Below are 18,044 nucleotides of genomic sequence, written 5' to 3'. Positions count from 1 at the left end.
TGGTTCCTAATCTAGCTATTGACATTCTAGTTGGTAGAAAATTTGATAAGCCAGTAAAGCTTTGTTTTAGCACTGTCTTGTCCTGGTACTTTTTAAGTATGAAGCATGTGAACTAATTTAATCAGTAGTTTGTATTGTTTTCTCTTAGTCTACTGGGGAGTAGTAATTTAGTAAGAAAAGACTTTTCAGAGATGTGAGGCGGTTTTAGTATCTTTGTATGAAGAACCCTTTGGTTACATGTAAATGGACCTAGATGCCTTTCTTTTTCTTTCTTTCCTTAGAGAGTCCCCAAAATACATTCAGAAACAAATATCTTATAATTGCAGTGACTTGGATCAATCAAATGTGACTGAGGAAACACCTGAAGGTGAAGAACATCCAGTGGCAGACACTGAAAATAAGTAAGTGGCTTGTGTGTGATTGTAATGCCCCAGGATTGAAATCAGTTTGGGTTTTTACCAATAAGATGGCCCATAGACTTCATGCTGTTATTTGAGGGCTTTTTGACAAGAGAGACTTTTATTGTATCCTCATCCCTCAAATAGTATTTAGAAGAGTGCTTTACATGTATATATTTGGCTCAAATGATTTGAAAAATAGAATATATTAATGTGGTGGTTATTTCTATTTGGTTAGGCATTTTACCACTGTTATAAACTGTACAAATTTTCTGAGACCATCGAAAACTAGAAAACATGACCTTTTTAAAATTAGTTTCATTGCTAAATTTTTTCCCATCAACATAGAATTTGTAACATAGCATTACTGGCCTGTTTTTAAATGTATGAGAAGAGCAAAGATCATAATTTAGTTCACTAGCTTTCTTAATGTTCGTGTTGCAAGTTTAGGTAGAAGACTTGGTTTTGAAGTTTTTGTTTTTTCAAGGGTGGGAGTTGTTTTAAAGATTCAAGTTAAGCTGGTAAAAATAATTAAATGCCTTCCTGTAGTTTCTGTCAACTCAAGCAGAAGTTATATGCCAGTTGTTTGTTATAGTATTATGGTTTAAAGTCTTGGATTACAGATTATTTAGGACAGTGATTCTTAACTGGAGCATTTCACATCAATCAGGGAATGCTCTTTCTGAACTTTTTCTTTTCTTTAGGAAGAATTGCTCTTACTGAGAACCACTATTAGAGTGATGGGAGTATCATATTCCATAGGTTTGTTGGGATAGGGAAGAACGATTTACTCTTGGAGAGAGTGAATAAAAATACATGATGTTGGGTGTTTTGCACTTGGGGTAATATAAGTTTTATTTATGCAAAACTATATGGAATCATAGTTTTGTGTAGTAAATAATGAAATCTGATTGGTGAGTTAAATGAACTCTATGTAACATTAATAAACAGCCCGTGGGGGCTGGGTTTGGTGACTCACACCTATAATTCTAGCACTCTGGGAGGCTGAGGCGGGAGTATTGCTTGAGCTCAGGAGTTTGAGACCAGCCTGAACAAGAGCGAGAACCCATCTTTACAAAAAATAAAAAAATTAGTTGGTGTGGTGGCATGTGCCTGTAGTCCCAGCTGCTTGGGGGACTGAGGCAGGAGTATCACTTGAGCCTAGGAGTTCGAGGTTGCAGTGAGCTGTGATGGCGCCATTGCACTCTAGCCTGGGTGACAGAGCAAGACTGCCTCAAAAAAGAGAGCCCATGTTTCAGTCACTTTCAGAGTGATGATAATTTTCCCAGAAGATAATGATGTATTGGTAGGGTACTAGAAACAAATCCTTAGCTCAGGACCCAGGAATGAAATTAGGAGTGTTTGTTTTAAAGAATAACGATCACATTAGAGCAGAGCAGTCTCACTTTATGGAAGAATCTGAGCAACATAGTATGTACCTTGCATATGGAAGTATAAATTTAAGAAGTACGACTTTGGCTGACTTTGATTAACTCCCTTAATAATAGTTTCCAGTTTCTGTTTGGTTCTCTTTTGCTTCTTACAGCAACCTTTGAAAGGTAGGTGTCATGGCTTCATGATGTGATAGAAACGTATGCTATTCTGTTCCTGGCTGTGTCATAACATAGGGGTAACTAGGACCTTTTTTTAGATGCTTAGTTTTCTCATCTATAAGATGACAAAATTGCACTCTATACCCAAGATCCAGTCAATTTGATGTAAACTTACTCTAGGAAGTTTTAAAATAGGATTTGTCAAACAGTAATGGGCAGCATCATAGGCTAAGATATTTGATCTCTAAGGCTAACTGAATCACCTGCTATCTTTGGAAAGAAGCAGGGCTCCCAAAATAGCAAATAACTTGTTTGGTGACAATTGGAAAATGAAATTAGACTAAAATAATGGATTCCGAGGGCTGGGCTTTGTTTCTGTGAAAAAGGGAAAGGATAATATTCAGTAGTTATGGCCTGAGAATTATATTGGGAAATAACTCATTTGGTAGTAACTGTTGAAACCTTTGTGCTTTGTGGACAGTTCCATTACTAGTGAAACCTCAGTCTCCAGTCCATGTACAATACACACTGGTTTGAAAGTTGCAGTGTGTAGGTTTTGGGAATTGTGGGAACTTGAGCTCTTACTTTACTTTGCTTTAAGTGCTGGTTGCTGAAATCGTAAGAGAGACGGTTCTTTTCTATTCTAAAATTTGAAACCTGGTTGTTCACAGGCATCCTAGGTAGTTATTTTCATATTTGTTATGAGTTACATATTGTTGAGAAATTCTGAAAATTAAAAATGCATCTTTTAGGAGAAGATAGGCCCAGGATTAGGCATATAAGAGGTTAGTTTTAAAACAAAGTAGTGTGTTATTAAGAAGTGTATATTTTAGGTCTGGCATGGTGGCTAACACTTGTAATCCCCGCACTAATCAACAAGCACTGATTCCTAGTCTCTAGAAAGTTGAATGTTAGCTGTTGGGGTATACAGCAAACTGGTATCTCCATACTTAGTCGTCTTTCTCTAAAGGATTACCAACCAGCCAAGATTAACTTACAATTGTAAGTTTGAGATACTTTTACGTAAATTATACCAGCTGTCTACCAGGTATAAAATTTAAACATCTTTTTGCAGGGAGAACGAAGTTGAAGAGGTAAAGGAAGAGGGTCCAAAAGAGATGACTTTGGATGAATGGAAGGCTATTCAAAATAAGGACCGGGCAAAAGTAGAATTTAATATCCGAAAACCAAATGAAGGTGCTGATGGGCAGTGGAAAAAGGGATTTGTTCTTCATAAATCTAAGAGTGAAGAGGTAAGTTTTCTGGTGTTTGAAAGTGTTCAGGTGTGACTTGAATTGTATTTATAATTTTTGTTTAAATTTCACTTGGGTAATATTTTGTTTAAAAAAGGTTGGCTCACGCCTGTAATCCTAGCACTCTGGGAGGCCGAGGCGGGAGGATCTCTCGAGGTCAGGAGTTCGAGACCAGCCTGAGCAAGAGCGAGACCCCGTCTCTACTAAAAATAGAAAGAAATGATTTGGACAGCTAAAAATCTATATAGAAAAAATTAGCCGGGCATGGTGGCGCTTGCCTGTAGTCCCAGCTACTTAGGAGGCTGAGGCAGGAGGATTGCTTGAGCCCAGGAGTTTGAGGTTGCTGTGAGCTGGGCTGACGCCGCGGCACTCTAACCTTGGCAACAGAGCGGGACTCTGTCTCAAAAAAAAAAAAAAAAAAGGTTTACATAGGATCATTTGGGGCAGATAACTTGCAGGAAAAGGAAAATAAGCTCCATTACCACATAAGAAATTTAGTTCTTCAGTAAGTTCACAATTATGTTTAATACAATAGTGTTCTTTTTTTCTAATAAAGTTGTCAGTGATATGTTGTATAATTATTAGTGTTTTGGAAATATCGTAGTTCTTTTTCAAAGTTGTGGTTATATTTTTTGAAATCTTGCCAAACTGGAAATCATTAAAAGACTGTGGTATTAGGTAGAAATCTTGGCATTTTCATATGATTTAACCTAAAATATAAGTGGCTTCATTAAGTACTCAACTTTTGAGACCATCTGCCTGTACTATGCATAATGGTCAGGACTCTGAGTAAATGGTAGTATCATCCTTGAGTGTGGAATGATGCCTTGTAAAGATCAAAGAATTAATTCATGGGTTTTTTTTTTTTTTTTACTTAGGAAACATGGAAACTAATGAAAATACAGTTGACCCTTGAACAATGGTGGGGGTTAGGGGCGCTGATCTGTCTACCCCCTGAGTTATACTCAAAAATGAGAATAGCTTTTGACTACCCGAAAACTTAACTAATAGCCTGCTGTTGACTGGAAGCCTTACTGATAACACGAAGTCAATTAACACACATTTTGTATGTTAAATGTATTATATACTGTATTCGCACAGTAAAGTAAGCCAGAGAAAGAAAATGTTAAGAAAATCATAAAGAAGAGAAAATGGAAATGGATTGTCCTTGTTGTCTTCACTTTGAGTAGCCTGAGAAAGAAGAGGAATTGGTTTTGCTGACTTGGGTGGTCGGAGGCATTAAGAGAGTTCAAAGCCAAATTGTTCAAGGGTCAGCTGTTATTTGAGAAAGTCACATTGGTAGCTTTTTATTTGGTAGCTTCTAGTTCAGCCTTGGGACATGTTCCTAGAGGAATGTCTCATCTCTGCATCCTATTAGGGTTTGTGTAAGCATGAAATTTTAGTCATAGTTTTAGCTAACAAACTGCATTATTTCTTCTACTAAATACTTTTTTTCCATCAGCTTTCTTTAACTTTTTGACATTTGTGTTTGATTACATTCATATCATAAATTGGACTGTGCCAGAAATCCAGAGTACAAATTCTATCATCCAAAGGTAAAGTTAAATTAAAATGTTGTGAGGGCAACCTGTAATAAAAAGATTTAATGATATTTTAGTACGTTTTAATCTTTTAAACCAAAAAAAGGCTGTGAGTCAAACTTGGAAACATTTTAACATAAAATTGAAGTTGAAGGGACTTCAATTTAGAAGAGATGGTTGTAACATTTACTCTACAAACATAGTAAATGAAGACATTGTCATAAGTGACAAGTCCGTAGAGAGGAAAAGAAACCATTAGAACCCATTGGCTGTTTTGTTCTTAAAGATAGTATGTCTGAGTAAGACAATAAAATTCCTTATTTAAGAACCATGAAAGTTCATCTTGGGGAGATTGTTTATTTGAACTGATTATTAAACTGCCTAGGTTAATATGAAAAAGATTTACCTAGCCTTCCTTAAAATTATTTATAACTTTTTTGGGGTCCCAGCTGGACTTTTTCCCAGAACAAAATACATGTACATGTAAAATTCTAGTTGTAATTTTGGGTGATTCATTAATACCCTGAAGTCTTTTTATGCATTTTATAGATACCAGGTTAGATATTCCAATTTTAAATATCCTTTTACATTGAGCTTTTTACAAATAACTATTATACAAGGTAATGTATATGATTACAAATTTGAATTACCAAATGTTAAATTGGTTATGAATAGCTTTGAAACCAGGACCTTTTCATTATAAAGCCACTTTCATATGTTTGGACCCTTTGTGATAGGAATATGTGTTTATATCTGGTCTTATTGGCATACGTGACCTTATTTGAATATTTAGGTCTTTAAGTTTGTTGTATATAATGCTAAGGAATCTTTAACTTTTACATGTCTTCGTCCTCACAACAAATATGAGGTGTAGTTAGTGGAAAGAAGGAACTTTACTTTCTTCAGAAATGGAGAACTGAGGTGCCATGTTATTGACAGAGCTGACATCAGAGTTTTCTGTTGATGACTTAGGATTCCCTAGCTGCTCTAGAAAAAAAGTTTTTTGCAAATTCATACTAGTACAGTCTCTGTAGGGGATTAGTTCCAGGACCCTGGTAGATACCAAAATTCATGGATGCTCAAGTCCCTTATATAAAATGGTATAGCATTTGCATATAACCTATATGTACATTCTCCTATATACTTTAACCCATCTTTAGATTACTTAATAATACCAAGTACAATGTAAATTTTATGTGATTACTTTTTATACTGTTTTGATTTTTTTAATGTTATTTTTTATTTTGATTTGCAGTTGGTAATGAATGGGTATCTTTGGTTTGAAAGAGCACTTAAAGTTAGACAATATATATAATTGATTTTAATTTGCTGGTGGTTTGTGAATTTACATTTATTTATATTTCTAGTCTCCTTTAAAATTAATATTAGAAGAACCTTCTATTTAAAGTGAGTTGGCATGGCATAAAAGGATGCCATATAATTCGGGTATGAGATGATGTGTAAAGAATAAAAACACAAAAATTTATTTGTATTTTAAAGCATAGTTATTGACAGCTGTAATATTATAAATTGTTTAGAAAGAACAAAATCTTCATTATTCCTTCAGAAAAGAGGATCATACATGTATTTAGGAAAAGAAAAATGCTTTTAAGTGGTATAAGTGAAGTTCCCAACTAGAAGATTAAAACCCATTCATACTAAATATACAAGAAATCAGGCATTAAGCAGTTGTCTGGATTTTTGCTTCCTCCCTCCCCCAGACTGGCTCATATATATAGCGTATGCATAAATGCAAAAAGATGATCTGGATTTCACAAGCACGATTTTTAAGGTTTCTTTAGTACATTTAAGGTGTGGTGTTATCTGTGCATAGCTTTTCAAGGTCCCCCTGTCTTGTGTAAAGGGTGTAGTGTTTAAATTTCTAGCTCTCCAATTGTGGGAGAGCGTAATAGTTGTATATGAACAGAAAACCCTTCTGAGAAGTCTAGAGATAATATTTTTTCCCAAGTTGTAGTTGGAAGAATGCAAAGCAGAGGTTTTCTTTCTTTATAATCTGTAGAGATTCAGTATTATCACTAGTAGAAACCTTACATGCCATCTTTTGAAAGGTCTTCATCAGGGATCCACTCACAGTCTGAAGGGCATATTTAAAATGTGCTTGTCAGATTTCATTCCTAGTCAGATTCAGTAGGTCTGGGATGGGGACCAGCCACTTGGGTTGATCGTATCGTGATCATTTATATGCCTTTAATTGAAGATTGCCAGTATCGCCTGCAATTTAAAGTTACAGAAGTTTGAGATAGAGAAAAGTGAAGGGAATTCTTCCTTTAAGATCACTATAGCTGAACCCAATGGTTACTTACTACCTGTGGAGGAGATGACATGTTTGTTCACACAAAGTAAAGTTTGGATTTTTGGTCTTTTTAGGAGAAAGCTCATTATTTAGAAATCTTACAACATTACTTTCCTCTTAACTACCCAATGGTCTTCATTTAAATTTGTAGGCTCACGCTGAAGATTCCGTTATGGACCATCATTTCCGGAAGCCAGCAAATGATATAACGTCTCAGCTGGAGATCAATTTTGGAGACCTTGGCCGCCCAGGACGTGGTGGCAGGGGAGGACGAGGTGGGCGTGGACGTGGTGGACGTCCGAACCGTGGCAGCAGGACTGACAAGGTTATTTTAAAGACTTCTTTTTCCCTTTTAAGTAATTCAAAGACTTGTAAATCACCGGCTAGGTCCTCTTGGAGACATAAGGAAGTAGAAGATGTAGACATACCTTCAAGAAACTACATTTTAGGTTGTATTTTTGTTTAAATCACTTAAATGACTTTTTGAACAGTGTTGTCGGTAGTATTAGATTACCACACTTTATTGAGTTCTTATTAGGTGCTGGTCATGGTGTTGTGCTAGGCATTTTATGTACTTTGTCATCTAATTCTTACTTTGGTGACATCCCTGTTTTACAGATGAGGAAATCCTGGTACAGGGAATCAAGTGAAGTCTTGGCCTTTGCTAAAATTGACCTGAAATACTAATCTTTGATGATTTTTTTACTTTGATAATGCCTAACTGCCTTTTAGGTCTCAGCTTGGTAACCTCTGTGTGTTCATTGTATAATTCCTTATGTGACACATGATTGTTGACACTTTTTTTGTTCTTGATTTCTTTTACTAGACTCTTCTGTGAGAGTTGGGAGTCACTTTTTTCTTACTTTTTATAATCTCTCCAGTGCTTTGCACAACATGTGGCACAAAACAAGTTCCTAATGAAATACTTTGCCCACGTAATTGATAGACATGAACTTGGGTCTGTCTGATGCCAAAGTCTGCTTTTAATGACTATTATTAAGCTAAAATATTAGAGGTAACCTTGGGGTTATTTCATTTTGTCTTATGGTCCAGCTTGGAAACAGCCATAATGTCCTCTTGGATTCTCAACACCTGATAGACAAATTTGGGGACCCACTTCCTTGATTGTGATTATAGTGGTAACTTAATATAGATTTAAGGTCCTCAGTGCCAGTGTAATGATACTTTATTTCTTCTTCTGACATCTATCTTTTTTTAAGACCAGTGTTGTGTTTATGGCCTTTTCAATACATTCGTTTTAGTTTTGTTGTTATTTGTACTTTAGGCTATAAATAACAGTTGGGACCCCTTTCTCTTCTTTGGGGGGGGGCTCCTTTTTTTAAAACATTGAATGTACTACATAAATGTTAAATTGGTTTCTTAGCATGCTTTCACATTGATGCTACTCTTGTTTAGTGAGTGGAAAAAGTACAAGAATACTGAACAACAAAGAATTCACTTACATATCCCATGGTTTTTTTGAAAAGTAAAACAACCCATACTGTTACTAGGAAATGAAAATAGGTCTTGATAGAAATTCAGGACAAGGCTCATTGCAAATATTTGTAGTCCTATTCTGATCCAAAATTTTGCCTTTTATAAGTAAAAGCTTTGATAAATTTTACCTAGTATTTTAACACCAAGATTTTTTTTAGAGTTCTGTCTAAACGTATACACTAGCAGTGCATTTTTAAGAATTGTGGGTAATTTTGGTTTGTTTCTTTTTCAGTCAAGTGCTTCTGCTCCCGATGTGGATGACCCAGAGGCATTCCCAGCTCTGGCTTAACTGGATGCCACAAGACAACCCTGGTTCCTTTGTGGACCCTTCTGTTCAAAGCTTTTTGCATGCTTAAGGATTCCAAACAACTTAAGAAATTTAAAAAAAAAAAAAAAAAAAGAAAGAAAAAGACTGTCATTCATACCATTCACACCTAAAGACTGAATTTTATCTGTTTTGAAAATGAACTTCTCTCGCTACACAGAAGTAACAAATATGGTAGTCAGTTTTGTATTTAGAAATGTATTGGTAGCAGGGATGTTTTCATAATTTTCAGAGATTATGCATTCTTCATGAATACTTTTGTATTGCTGCTTGCAAATATGCATTTCCAAACTTGAAATATAGGTGTGAACAGTGTGTACCAGTTTAAAGCTTTCACTTCATTTGTGTTTTTTAATTAAGGATTTAGATGTTCCCCCAATTATAAACTGGTTTTAAATATTGGACATACCGGTTTTAATACCTGCTTTGCGTTTTCACACATGGTCAACCGGGACATGTAAACTTTGATTTGTCGAATTTTATGCTGTGTGGAATACTAACTACTTTATGTATTTTAACTTAGTTTTAATATTTTCATTTTGGGGAAAAATCTTTTCACTTCTCATGATAGCTGTTATATATATGCTAAATCTTTATATACAGAAATATCAGTACTTGAACAAATTCAAAGCACATTGGTTTATTAACTCTTGCTCCTTGCATGGTTCATTAGGTTCAAATTATAACCGATTTATAATTTCAACTATATTTACTTTTCAAATGTGTGCTTTCCCATTTTAAAAGCCAAACTAGACACCTTATTGGTGAAAGTTGTTTAAGCTACTTATTGTTGGTAAGACACATCCTGTCAAGTGAAATAGTTTCATGGGTATTAGAATTTTTTTCTCCTCCAACAGGGTGGGTAGAATAAGTTGATTTGGCTAATGCGTAATATTTAAACTCTTCTGTAAAATAAGTGTCTGGCCACACGGTGTGATTTGTGTCTGTGAAAGGTCCCCAAATCAAAATAGTACATACATAATTGGTAACCGTTTAACCCTTCCTTGTTCTAAAGAAACCAAAGGGCACTGGTTAGTATGGTTAGATGGGGGAATATTTTAATTTTTGGAATTTGGAAAGCAGACAGCTTTACTTTATAAGGTTGGAACAGCAGCACCATCTGTGAAATATAAACCAAAAATCTTAACTATTTCTGAATTTCCTATTTTGCTCTTATTTGGTCTTAAGTTGATAGATGAATGTTTGTTTCACAGAAAGTGATAAGTATCTTTTCCCTCTTCCTCCATTAGAATATTAGGTTAATAATGGATTCTTTGGGAGCATCACCACTTACTAAAACATACACGGGGAGGATGATCAATAAAACAGGTTTTTTAGGTGTTTTTTTTTTTTTAAATCTGCCACATTTATTGATAAACAGGAAAGGAATTTTATTTAAAGTTTTAAGAATCTTGTCCCTCGATGTTGAGTAATTGTCTACCTATGTATGGTAATGTCTAGTTATAAAAATACTGAAGATCTTCAGTCTTTAGTATGTCTGCCATTTAGCTGATTGGTTCTCACATACACTTCTAAAAGAGAAAAATTGTACCGTACAAGAGTTATTCATTTGGATTAGATTTATTAATCTAAATTACCTGCTAGTCTGACATTTTAGGAAGGAGGTAATTGTAATTGTTTTTTAGTGATGGATAAACTTGTGCTGGTGTTTTCGATCTTATGATGCTGAGCATGTTCTGCACTGGTGCTAATGTCTAATATAATTTTATATTTACAAACATACCTGCTACCCAGAGGCAAGTATTAATTTAGTCCATATGGACTATTGACCCCTCTTGAGATTGCAACATACGCACTCCTAAATCAGTGTGTTTAGACTTTTAAAGTATCTAACTCATTTCTGAACATGTGACATGTTTATAAACCTCTTGATTTTTCAGCAACATGTTATAGAAAACACCTGCTATTAAAAACACTTCATAAATTCTACTCACTGTCACCCATTGCCGTCACAGGAATAAACAGCAATATCTGGTATGTTGCAAGCTTTCTAGATAGCCTGAACTTAAAAAGTTGGTCCATTAGTTGTGTCTGATGGATATAAATTTGCCTCCTAGTTCACTTTGTGTCAAGAGCTAAAACTGTGAACCTAACTTTCTCTTACTGGTGGGTAATAACTGAAAATAAAGATTTATTTTCATGCTCACTTCTTAAAAGTCATAAAAACAAATTAGGAACCCATTTATCGTCATGTTTTTCCTGGTTTCTGCCCTGTGTGCACACCCACAAGATACAATGCTCATATTTTTAAATTTAGATTTTATGTAGGGTTATTATTTGCTAAGCCAGGCTGTCAAATCACATTTGGGAACCATACCTATAACGACTGCTTTAGTTGGGAAAGTTGAATTCAATTTTTCTTCTTTTTCCCCCTTTCACACTTCCCATTTCGGAAGGCAAAGTTGAATTCTTTTAAAATGTGAATTTCAAGGACTGATAATTGTCACTTTTTAGCAAATCATTTTTTGAAGGTGAAAGTTAATCATGCTGATTGGCCACCTGTTATTGACAAATGGTGTGATACCCTGAGGGAAGAATCCGTTAGTGGATACAGAGCCCTAAAATAGTAAAGGCAGCTAATGTTTTAGTGAACTTTTATCTTGATGCTTTTAAATGGAAGTGATTCCAAAGCAGAAATTTTAGACATTAACAGCTTGTGTTGAAGTGATTGGGGACAGTTTTTAGGAAAACACTATTTTGAGACCTGTGGAGTTATTAAAAACTTAAAAGTGTCACCAGGCACTATATATCTAGTTACTTAACTCAGTTTTATTTTTAAAATCGAAGCAGGACACATCATCTCCAGGGTTGTAAATATATTTGGGAAACTTGGTATGGGTTTGAAGGGAGAATATTAAGCATTCATTTGGATTATGTTATTTTTCTAATTGCTAAAGATGGTTGCACTGAAATAGGAAAATGTTATTCTTCTAGGAAGTTGCATACAAAGTCTAAATATTGTGTATTGGATTTTAAAAATATATCTTTAAGAAAGCACTAGTGTGTGGAAGAAACTAACAGATATTAAAAGGTTTTTAAAAACTTGAGCAATGTGAAGCTGTTAGAACCTAACTGATGTTGACCTTAAAGGTAAGATTGTGCAGGTATATTAATGGATTCCAGTGTTGAGCTATCTGGTATAGCAAATTCTAGGGATCTCAGGTGCATGCAGTTCTACTGTCTAAGTGCTTAGAAAATAGGTTCTAACCCAAACGTTTTTATTGTACTGAGATTAATATGTGTTTAGTGAGTCTAAATACTTAAAAGCCAGCTCTGACCTGAGAAAGACCAGAAGCTTGGTTACTACTATGCTTTATAGAGCAGAACTAATAGCAAGACAGTGAAATGATACCTACTTGAACTTCTGGGCCCTAGTAATTAATGAAATAGTTTATCAACATCATTTGCAAAATAAATTGTCAGGTTTTATTGATGGTTGATTATTAAATGGCAGCTTTCAGAAATTTGGGTTCAGTTACTTTTTGCTTAGCTGTGCCTGGGATAACCTTTAACCTTGGCATGACTCTCAACTTGAGAATCTTGCTTGATTTTTAAGTTTAAAGGTTATATGAGAAGGGATTGAAGTAAATTAGGCTGAGGGATTTAGTAAATCCAAGAACATAGGGAAAGCAAGGTTGTAACCTAAACATGAGAGGCTTAATTTCAGAAAGTGATTAGGATATAAAGATGAACTGTTAAAGCCATCAGTGTCTTGGCCACAGGTACAAGTAGGAACACTGGAAATGATTTTTGTTTAAATAAAGTGCTATATCATCAGCCTGTGGCCTGTTTTGGTACATCCCCTGAGCTAAGAATGGCTTTTACATTTTTAAAGGGTTAAACTATGATAAAGGTAGGTAGCCCACAAAGCCTACGATGTGGCCCTTTACCAAAGTTTGCTGACCCCTAATCTAAGCTGTCCCTGCCAGATCAACATTTCTTTTGAAATAAATTTAGGTCTAAGTTCAATGGTTTTACCGTATGGGAAGTTGTGAATGAAAAGTAATTTTAAAGCAAACTTTTCACCTCTATAATCAGAATATGGGCAAGATATCTGATAGCTTTCTAGTAAAGCTGGTTTTGTAATTTTTAAGAAAGATGATGTAGGTTGCAACTAAGTATATTTTGAAAGCTGTTAAGGGAATTATAAATCTATAAAAGTAATCCTAATGCCATGATTATAGTTAATGTTCCATGTTTAGTGGCACTTCTCAAGTCACTTAGGGTAAGCTTTCTGTTGTGATTATTGGTTTTTCCATGAGAATTCTGACCATTTTATATAGGTAAGAAAACATGTCTTTTAATTAACTCCATAGGTTGAATTGGGGCAGAAATTAATGCCTTCTGGAGACTGCAGGTTTTAGAGCTTAGAATGCCTGTTTGGGTGGAATTTAGGTTTTGTGCTATTGGTTACTTATATACTAAATAACCAGGAGTCATTTGTTCAATTCTAAATGGAAGAAGGTGAGAAATGCTCACGCAAGTTAGAAAGTAATTTACCAGATTATGTTTTTGAGGTTTAATCTGTGTACTTAGTACATAGTTGGGGTTTGTTTTGTTTTGTTTTGTTTTCTTAAAAAAATTTTTTTTTGTAGAGATGCGGTTCTCTATTTCCCCGGCTTGTCTCCAACTCCTGGCCTCAAGCAATCCTCCCACCTTGGCCTCCCAAAGTGCTAGGACTACAGGCATGAGCCACCACACCCAGCCCTTAGTGTTTTAAATCATTAATGTTTGTCCCTTTTGCTGTCCATTTGGAAGGATGTGGCAATTCTCAGTGGGCTTGTATAAGTACCCCTCCTAAAATTTGTGAGTGGAAGACTATATATAAAAGATAACTGGTGGTAACATATCTGGTAATTCTGACTCATTATGGACTTTAAAAAAATCTGATTGATTCATGGTGATCAGACAATTGCTCTGAACTGACCTTGGGTAGCTTTGTTCATAGTTGCATTACTGGTATGGAAATGTGGAAAGTGAAAGGCTAACATCACGACTTTGATAATGTGTCAGTGAGTAGGGAAATGGGAAGTAGCTTATCTTTAGACGATTGTATTAGTTTGCGCTTATCACCTTGATTGCAGTCGTGGTTGATTCTTTCCCTAGACTTAGGATCTAAGAAAATCTCTAAAGAAATAGCATTCATTCTTGTATACCTAGAATGAAGATTCTGTTTAAAGTGGTCCAAGTTAACTTGGTTCTTGACATTTGACTGCCTAGAATTTGGGACTAAAATGTTAGCCAGCAAATAATGTCCAAGAAAAATTTTTGTTTTGTTTTGGGAACTTTTCATGTTGAATTCCATGTTTTATACCTGGGGTGTAATAATCCACAGATACATTGCTTCATTTGGCAACCACACTGACAATAGTTAGACAAGCACACATGTTCAGACATTTGTCTAAGTGCTCAGATTTCTGGGGTGAATTTGGAAATAAATTGACTACATCAAAGAAGATAGTTTTCCTTTTCCCCCATTACATGACTGAACATGTTTAGGCCTTTATGACTGGTGAATTAATACATCATTCTGTTTAGTGATAGGCAATTGGTTTATTTGTGTATTCCCCTAAATTCAGAATTTCCAGTGAAACTAACACAGCTCCATTTCTTGGGGTGGGGGGCGAGGAATGGTAAAAAAAAAGGAGCTTTACCTTAGAAACTACAGATATTAATAATTTGGTTTCAGTGTAACTTAGTGTTCCAAATTTTGTAGTATAATCCTTACATATTTGCCAAGGCTTTACTTAGGTACTAAAGTTTAGCTTCTGACGAATGTATGGGAAACCTGGATTGGACTTTTAAGGCAGATGTTCATTGGTTATGGGGGGAAAAATATATACCTACATGGTATATTGTGAGTGTCTCACACTGCTATATTTTGTTCATAGCAGTATACCTTGAAAATTGTCACTGTGTATCAACAGAATCCAGCAGATTGAAGTGTTTTTAATCGGACTGACATCCCGTGTCTTGAGTCAAATGCTGGAGCTGGAAGTCATATTGACTTAAGTAAAGAAGTGCTTTGGATGCTATGTAATGCTAAGTGAAAGTACTTACAAACAATCTTCTGAGAAGCTCTCTTCAGGAGGAAATAGACAATAAGAGAAAATTGCCAGTAAATGGTTGATTGAAGAACTTAACCAGCACTTCTCAAGTTACAGGAGATCATGAATGTTTCCTTTTTTTGGCACCATCAATCTCTTGCTACTTAGGGTTATTAAAATTTAAAAATAACTGCAGATTTTTAGAGGAAAATTTTTGAATTGATTTGAAGATTGCATCTGTAACTGAAGAAATGACTTACTGACTTGACTGTCCTTGCAAAATTATTTTAATCTGTTACAAGCAGGTCAAAAGTGGATGTAATTTTTTTTTTTTTTTTTTTTAAAGCCACCTCTGCAGCTGCCCAGAAAGGTACTCTGCCATTGACAGATCAGAGGGGGGTAAACTAAATATTTACAGGAATGCCAAGGAATCCAGTCAATTTGAGTTGAGTATGACAGATGAAGAAAACAAAATTAGGAAACAAGTATTTTCTAGTGTTGTGAAAAGAAGGCAAATGCTCTTTTACTTCCTTTGTAATGGAATAAATAAAGTAAGATTTCTGTTTCTAAATGAAATCTTGGGAAGTCCTATTTTCACCTTGAGACATGGTTTTGGGGAGAGGGAAGGGAGGCTGGCTCCTGGGTTTAGACCATACAAGAAAAATGTCCTCAGGTTACGAAGACCACATTCTCAAAGCTAATGTGCAAGGAGACATTGCCATTTTAGCGAGTGAATTGAGACTAAAGGAACAGTTTTTTTGTTTTGTTACTAATTTTCATTTAATTTTGAAAGTGTTTTTACAGTTTTTTGAACCAGTGAAAATGCCCTGAGGGTGGGTATTCTTGCCTTTCCAGTGAAAATTCAGGGCCTTTGAGAACAGTTTATTCTCTGAGAATTTCATCATAGCCTTGATAGTGTTTCCTTGGGTCCTATTACCTGTAAATGGTAAAATGTCTGAAATTGGAAAGGGGAGCCATTTTGAACCTCACCTGACGTTGTTTTGCATAGGCAATACCAGCGTTTCTTAATTTGAGAATTCCTTGAAGTCGGGGAACTTGGAAAGTGGCCTGAATTGACTTAAAGGGACCCCATGGCAGCACATAATATGTTTGTATGTTCCTTAAAGATGTGATTAAAGTCTTAGAAGAACCAGCCTTAGAATGGTTTTGGCACCTGTAATTAAAAGAAGTGACCACTAGCAAAGTATGGAACCAATCACCATAAGATAAAGAAAAGGCACTTAGTGATTTCTCAGGAACCAAGAATGAACTAAAACTTCAGAAATATGGAAACATCAGTTTTGGGTTGCCTAGTAAAAATAACTTTTTGGCCTGCATTTATTTCAGAAGTTTGTAGTATTGAAAGATTTTTACAGAATCAACTACAGTCAGAATCCCAATTGATGTAAATTTGTGGAACAGTCATTTGCATAGAGTAGAAGTAGAGAGTAGTTAATACTTAGGCTCTGCAAACTGGTATTAGGTGTGTGTTGTGTGGCTTCCCTTAAGTTATAGGTTATTAAGTATGAAATGTCCGATTTCTTTATTAAGTTTGACAGTTGATATCTCTGACATTTCACTTTGACACTTCTTGTTTTTCATTGTAAAGGTACATCCTCATTCTTTCAAACACACGTTTTGACTTGTGATTATCTTTCAGGTTTTTTTTAGAGCAATTTTTGTGAAACCATGGATAAGTCAAAAATTCATGTTGTTTTTGAATATGAGTTCTGTCATGGAACCAATGAGCCACAGGCAGCTCAAAATATCAACAAAGTGTTTGGGAAGGATGTGGCTAATGAACACAGTACATCGATGGTTCAAGAAGTTCCATTCTGGTGATTTTATTCTTGAAAATGAGCCATGGGGGAGACCAAGGTGGATAATGATGAGCTGAAAGCTCTAGTGGAATCAAATCCATCTCAACCTACACATGAATTAGCAGCAAGGTTTGACATTACTATTCCAACACTATTGGACTATTTGAAACAAATGGGCGAGGTAAAGAAGCTGGATAGGTGGGTACTGCATAAATTAAACTAGCATCAGAAGAGAAATCATCTCAAACCTTGCCTTTGCTGTCATGACATAAAGGTGAACCACTTATACACCATATTGTTACACATGACGAAAAATGGATTCTTTCTGACAATCTGCAAGCATTCAGCACAATGGCTGGATAAAGATGAAGTGCCAAAACACAGTCCGAAAACAAATATTCACCACAAAAAGCTAATGGTGTCTGATTCTCCAATGCTGGTTTTATCCACTACAGCTTCATGAAGCCTTGTCAATCGATTACAGCGATGTCTACTACAACTGATTGGATGAAATGATGAGGATGCTTGTGATTAAGCAGCTGATATTGGTCAATAGAGACAGGCCAATACCCTTGCAAGACCACATGTCATGGAAAACAATGCTGCTCAAACTACAGCAGCTTCACTTGGAAATTCTGTCATCCACCATATTCACCAGACCTTGCACCAACTGACTACTGCTTCTTCCAGGCTTTGGACCAGCAGTCCCCAACATTTTTGGCACCACGGACCAGTTTCATGGAAGATAATTTTTCCACGGACTGGGCGGGAGAATAGGGGGGTGTTTGTATGGAGGGGGAGATGAGGCAGTAAAAGCTTTGCTCACTGGCCCACAGCTCACCTCCTGCTCTACCCGCCCTCCTCTCCCCACCCTGTTTTCTAAGTGTCTTGGGGACAGGCGGCAGCAGAGCTCTGAGGCCCAGTCCCTAACTGGCTGCAAAAGGTACAAGTCTGAGGGTTGGGGACCACAGCTTTGGACCACTTCATCCCCCCATTCCCCAACTTCTACTCTGAAGGAATGTGGACGATTTCTTGCAAAGAAAAATATTCAATTCTCAACAAGCTGTGGAAAATGCCTTTTGGGATTTCATTGCCACTCGCTCTCCAGGCTTCTCTGCTGGCATAAGCAAGCTACTGTTAAGATGGCAAAACTGTGTCAATACTTTACACATAACTTTGATTAATTGTAATGTTTCTTATTTGAGATATAATAAACTAAACTTTTGAAATAGGACATTTCATATTTAATGACCTAAATACTTAACATTGATGTCT

The 18,044-nt window shown here is 35.8% G+C and overlaps 1 protein-coding gene across 4 annotated transcripts in view; it reads left to right on the top strand.

Annotated features, from left to right (window-relative positions):
- SERBP1 (SERPINE1 mRNA binding protein 1) overlaps window positions 1–11,760 on the top strand; it is a 17,292-nt gene extending 5,532 nt beyond the window's left edge. For 2 of the 4 annotated variants that reach the window (XM_069480126.1, XM_069480124.1), the window contains exons 5-8: window positions 282–401; window positions 3,027–3,204; window positions 7,211–7,384; window positions 8,789–11,760. In XM_069480126.1, the coding sequence (XP_069336227.1) occupies window positions 282–401; window positions 3,027–3,204; window positions 7,211–7,384; window positions 8,789–8,845 (529 nt within the window). In that variant the 3' untranslated portion in view covers window positions 8,846–11,760. The remainder of the gene's footprint in view (window positions 1–281; window positions 402–3,026; window positions 3,205–7,210; window positions 7,385–8,788) is intronic. The other 2 variants (XM_069480128.1, XM_069480127.1) reach the window with 1 other exon arrangement.
- Window positions 11,761–18,044: the final 6,284 nt, after the last annotated feature.

The sequence above is a fragment of the Eulemur rufifrons genome, chromosome 8 (assembly GCF_041146395.1).
Source record: "Eulemur rufifrons isolate Redbay chromosome 8, OSU_ERuf_1, whole genome shotgun sequence".
NCBI classification, from domain to species: Eukaryota; Metazoa; Chordata; class Mammalia; order Primates; family Lemuridae; genus Eulemur; species Eulemur rufifrons.
Note: the sequence above shows the minus strand (reverse complement) of the source record. Positions and strands in the feature narration are given on the sequence as shown.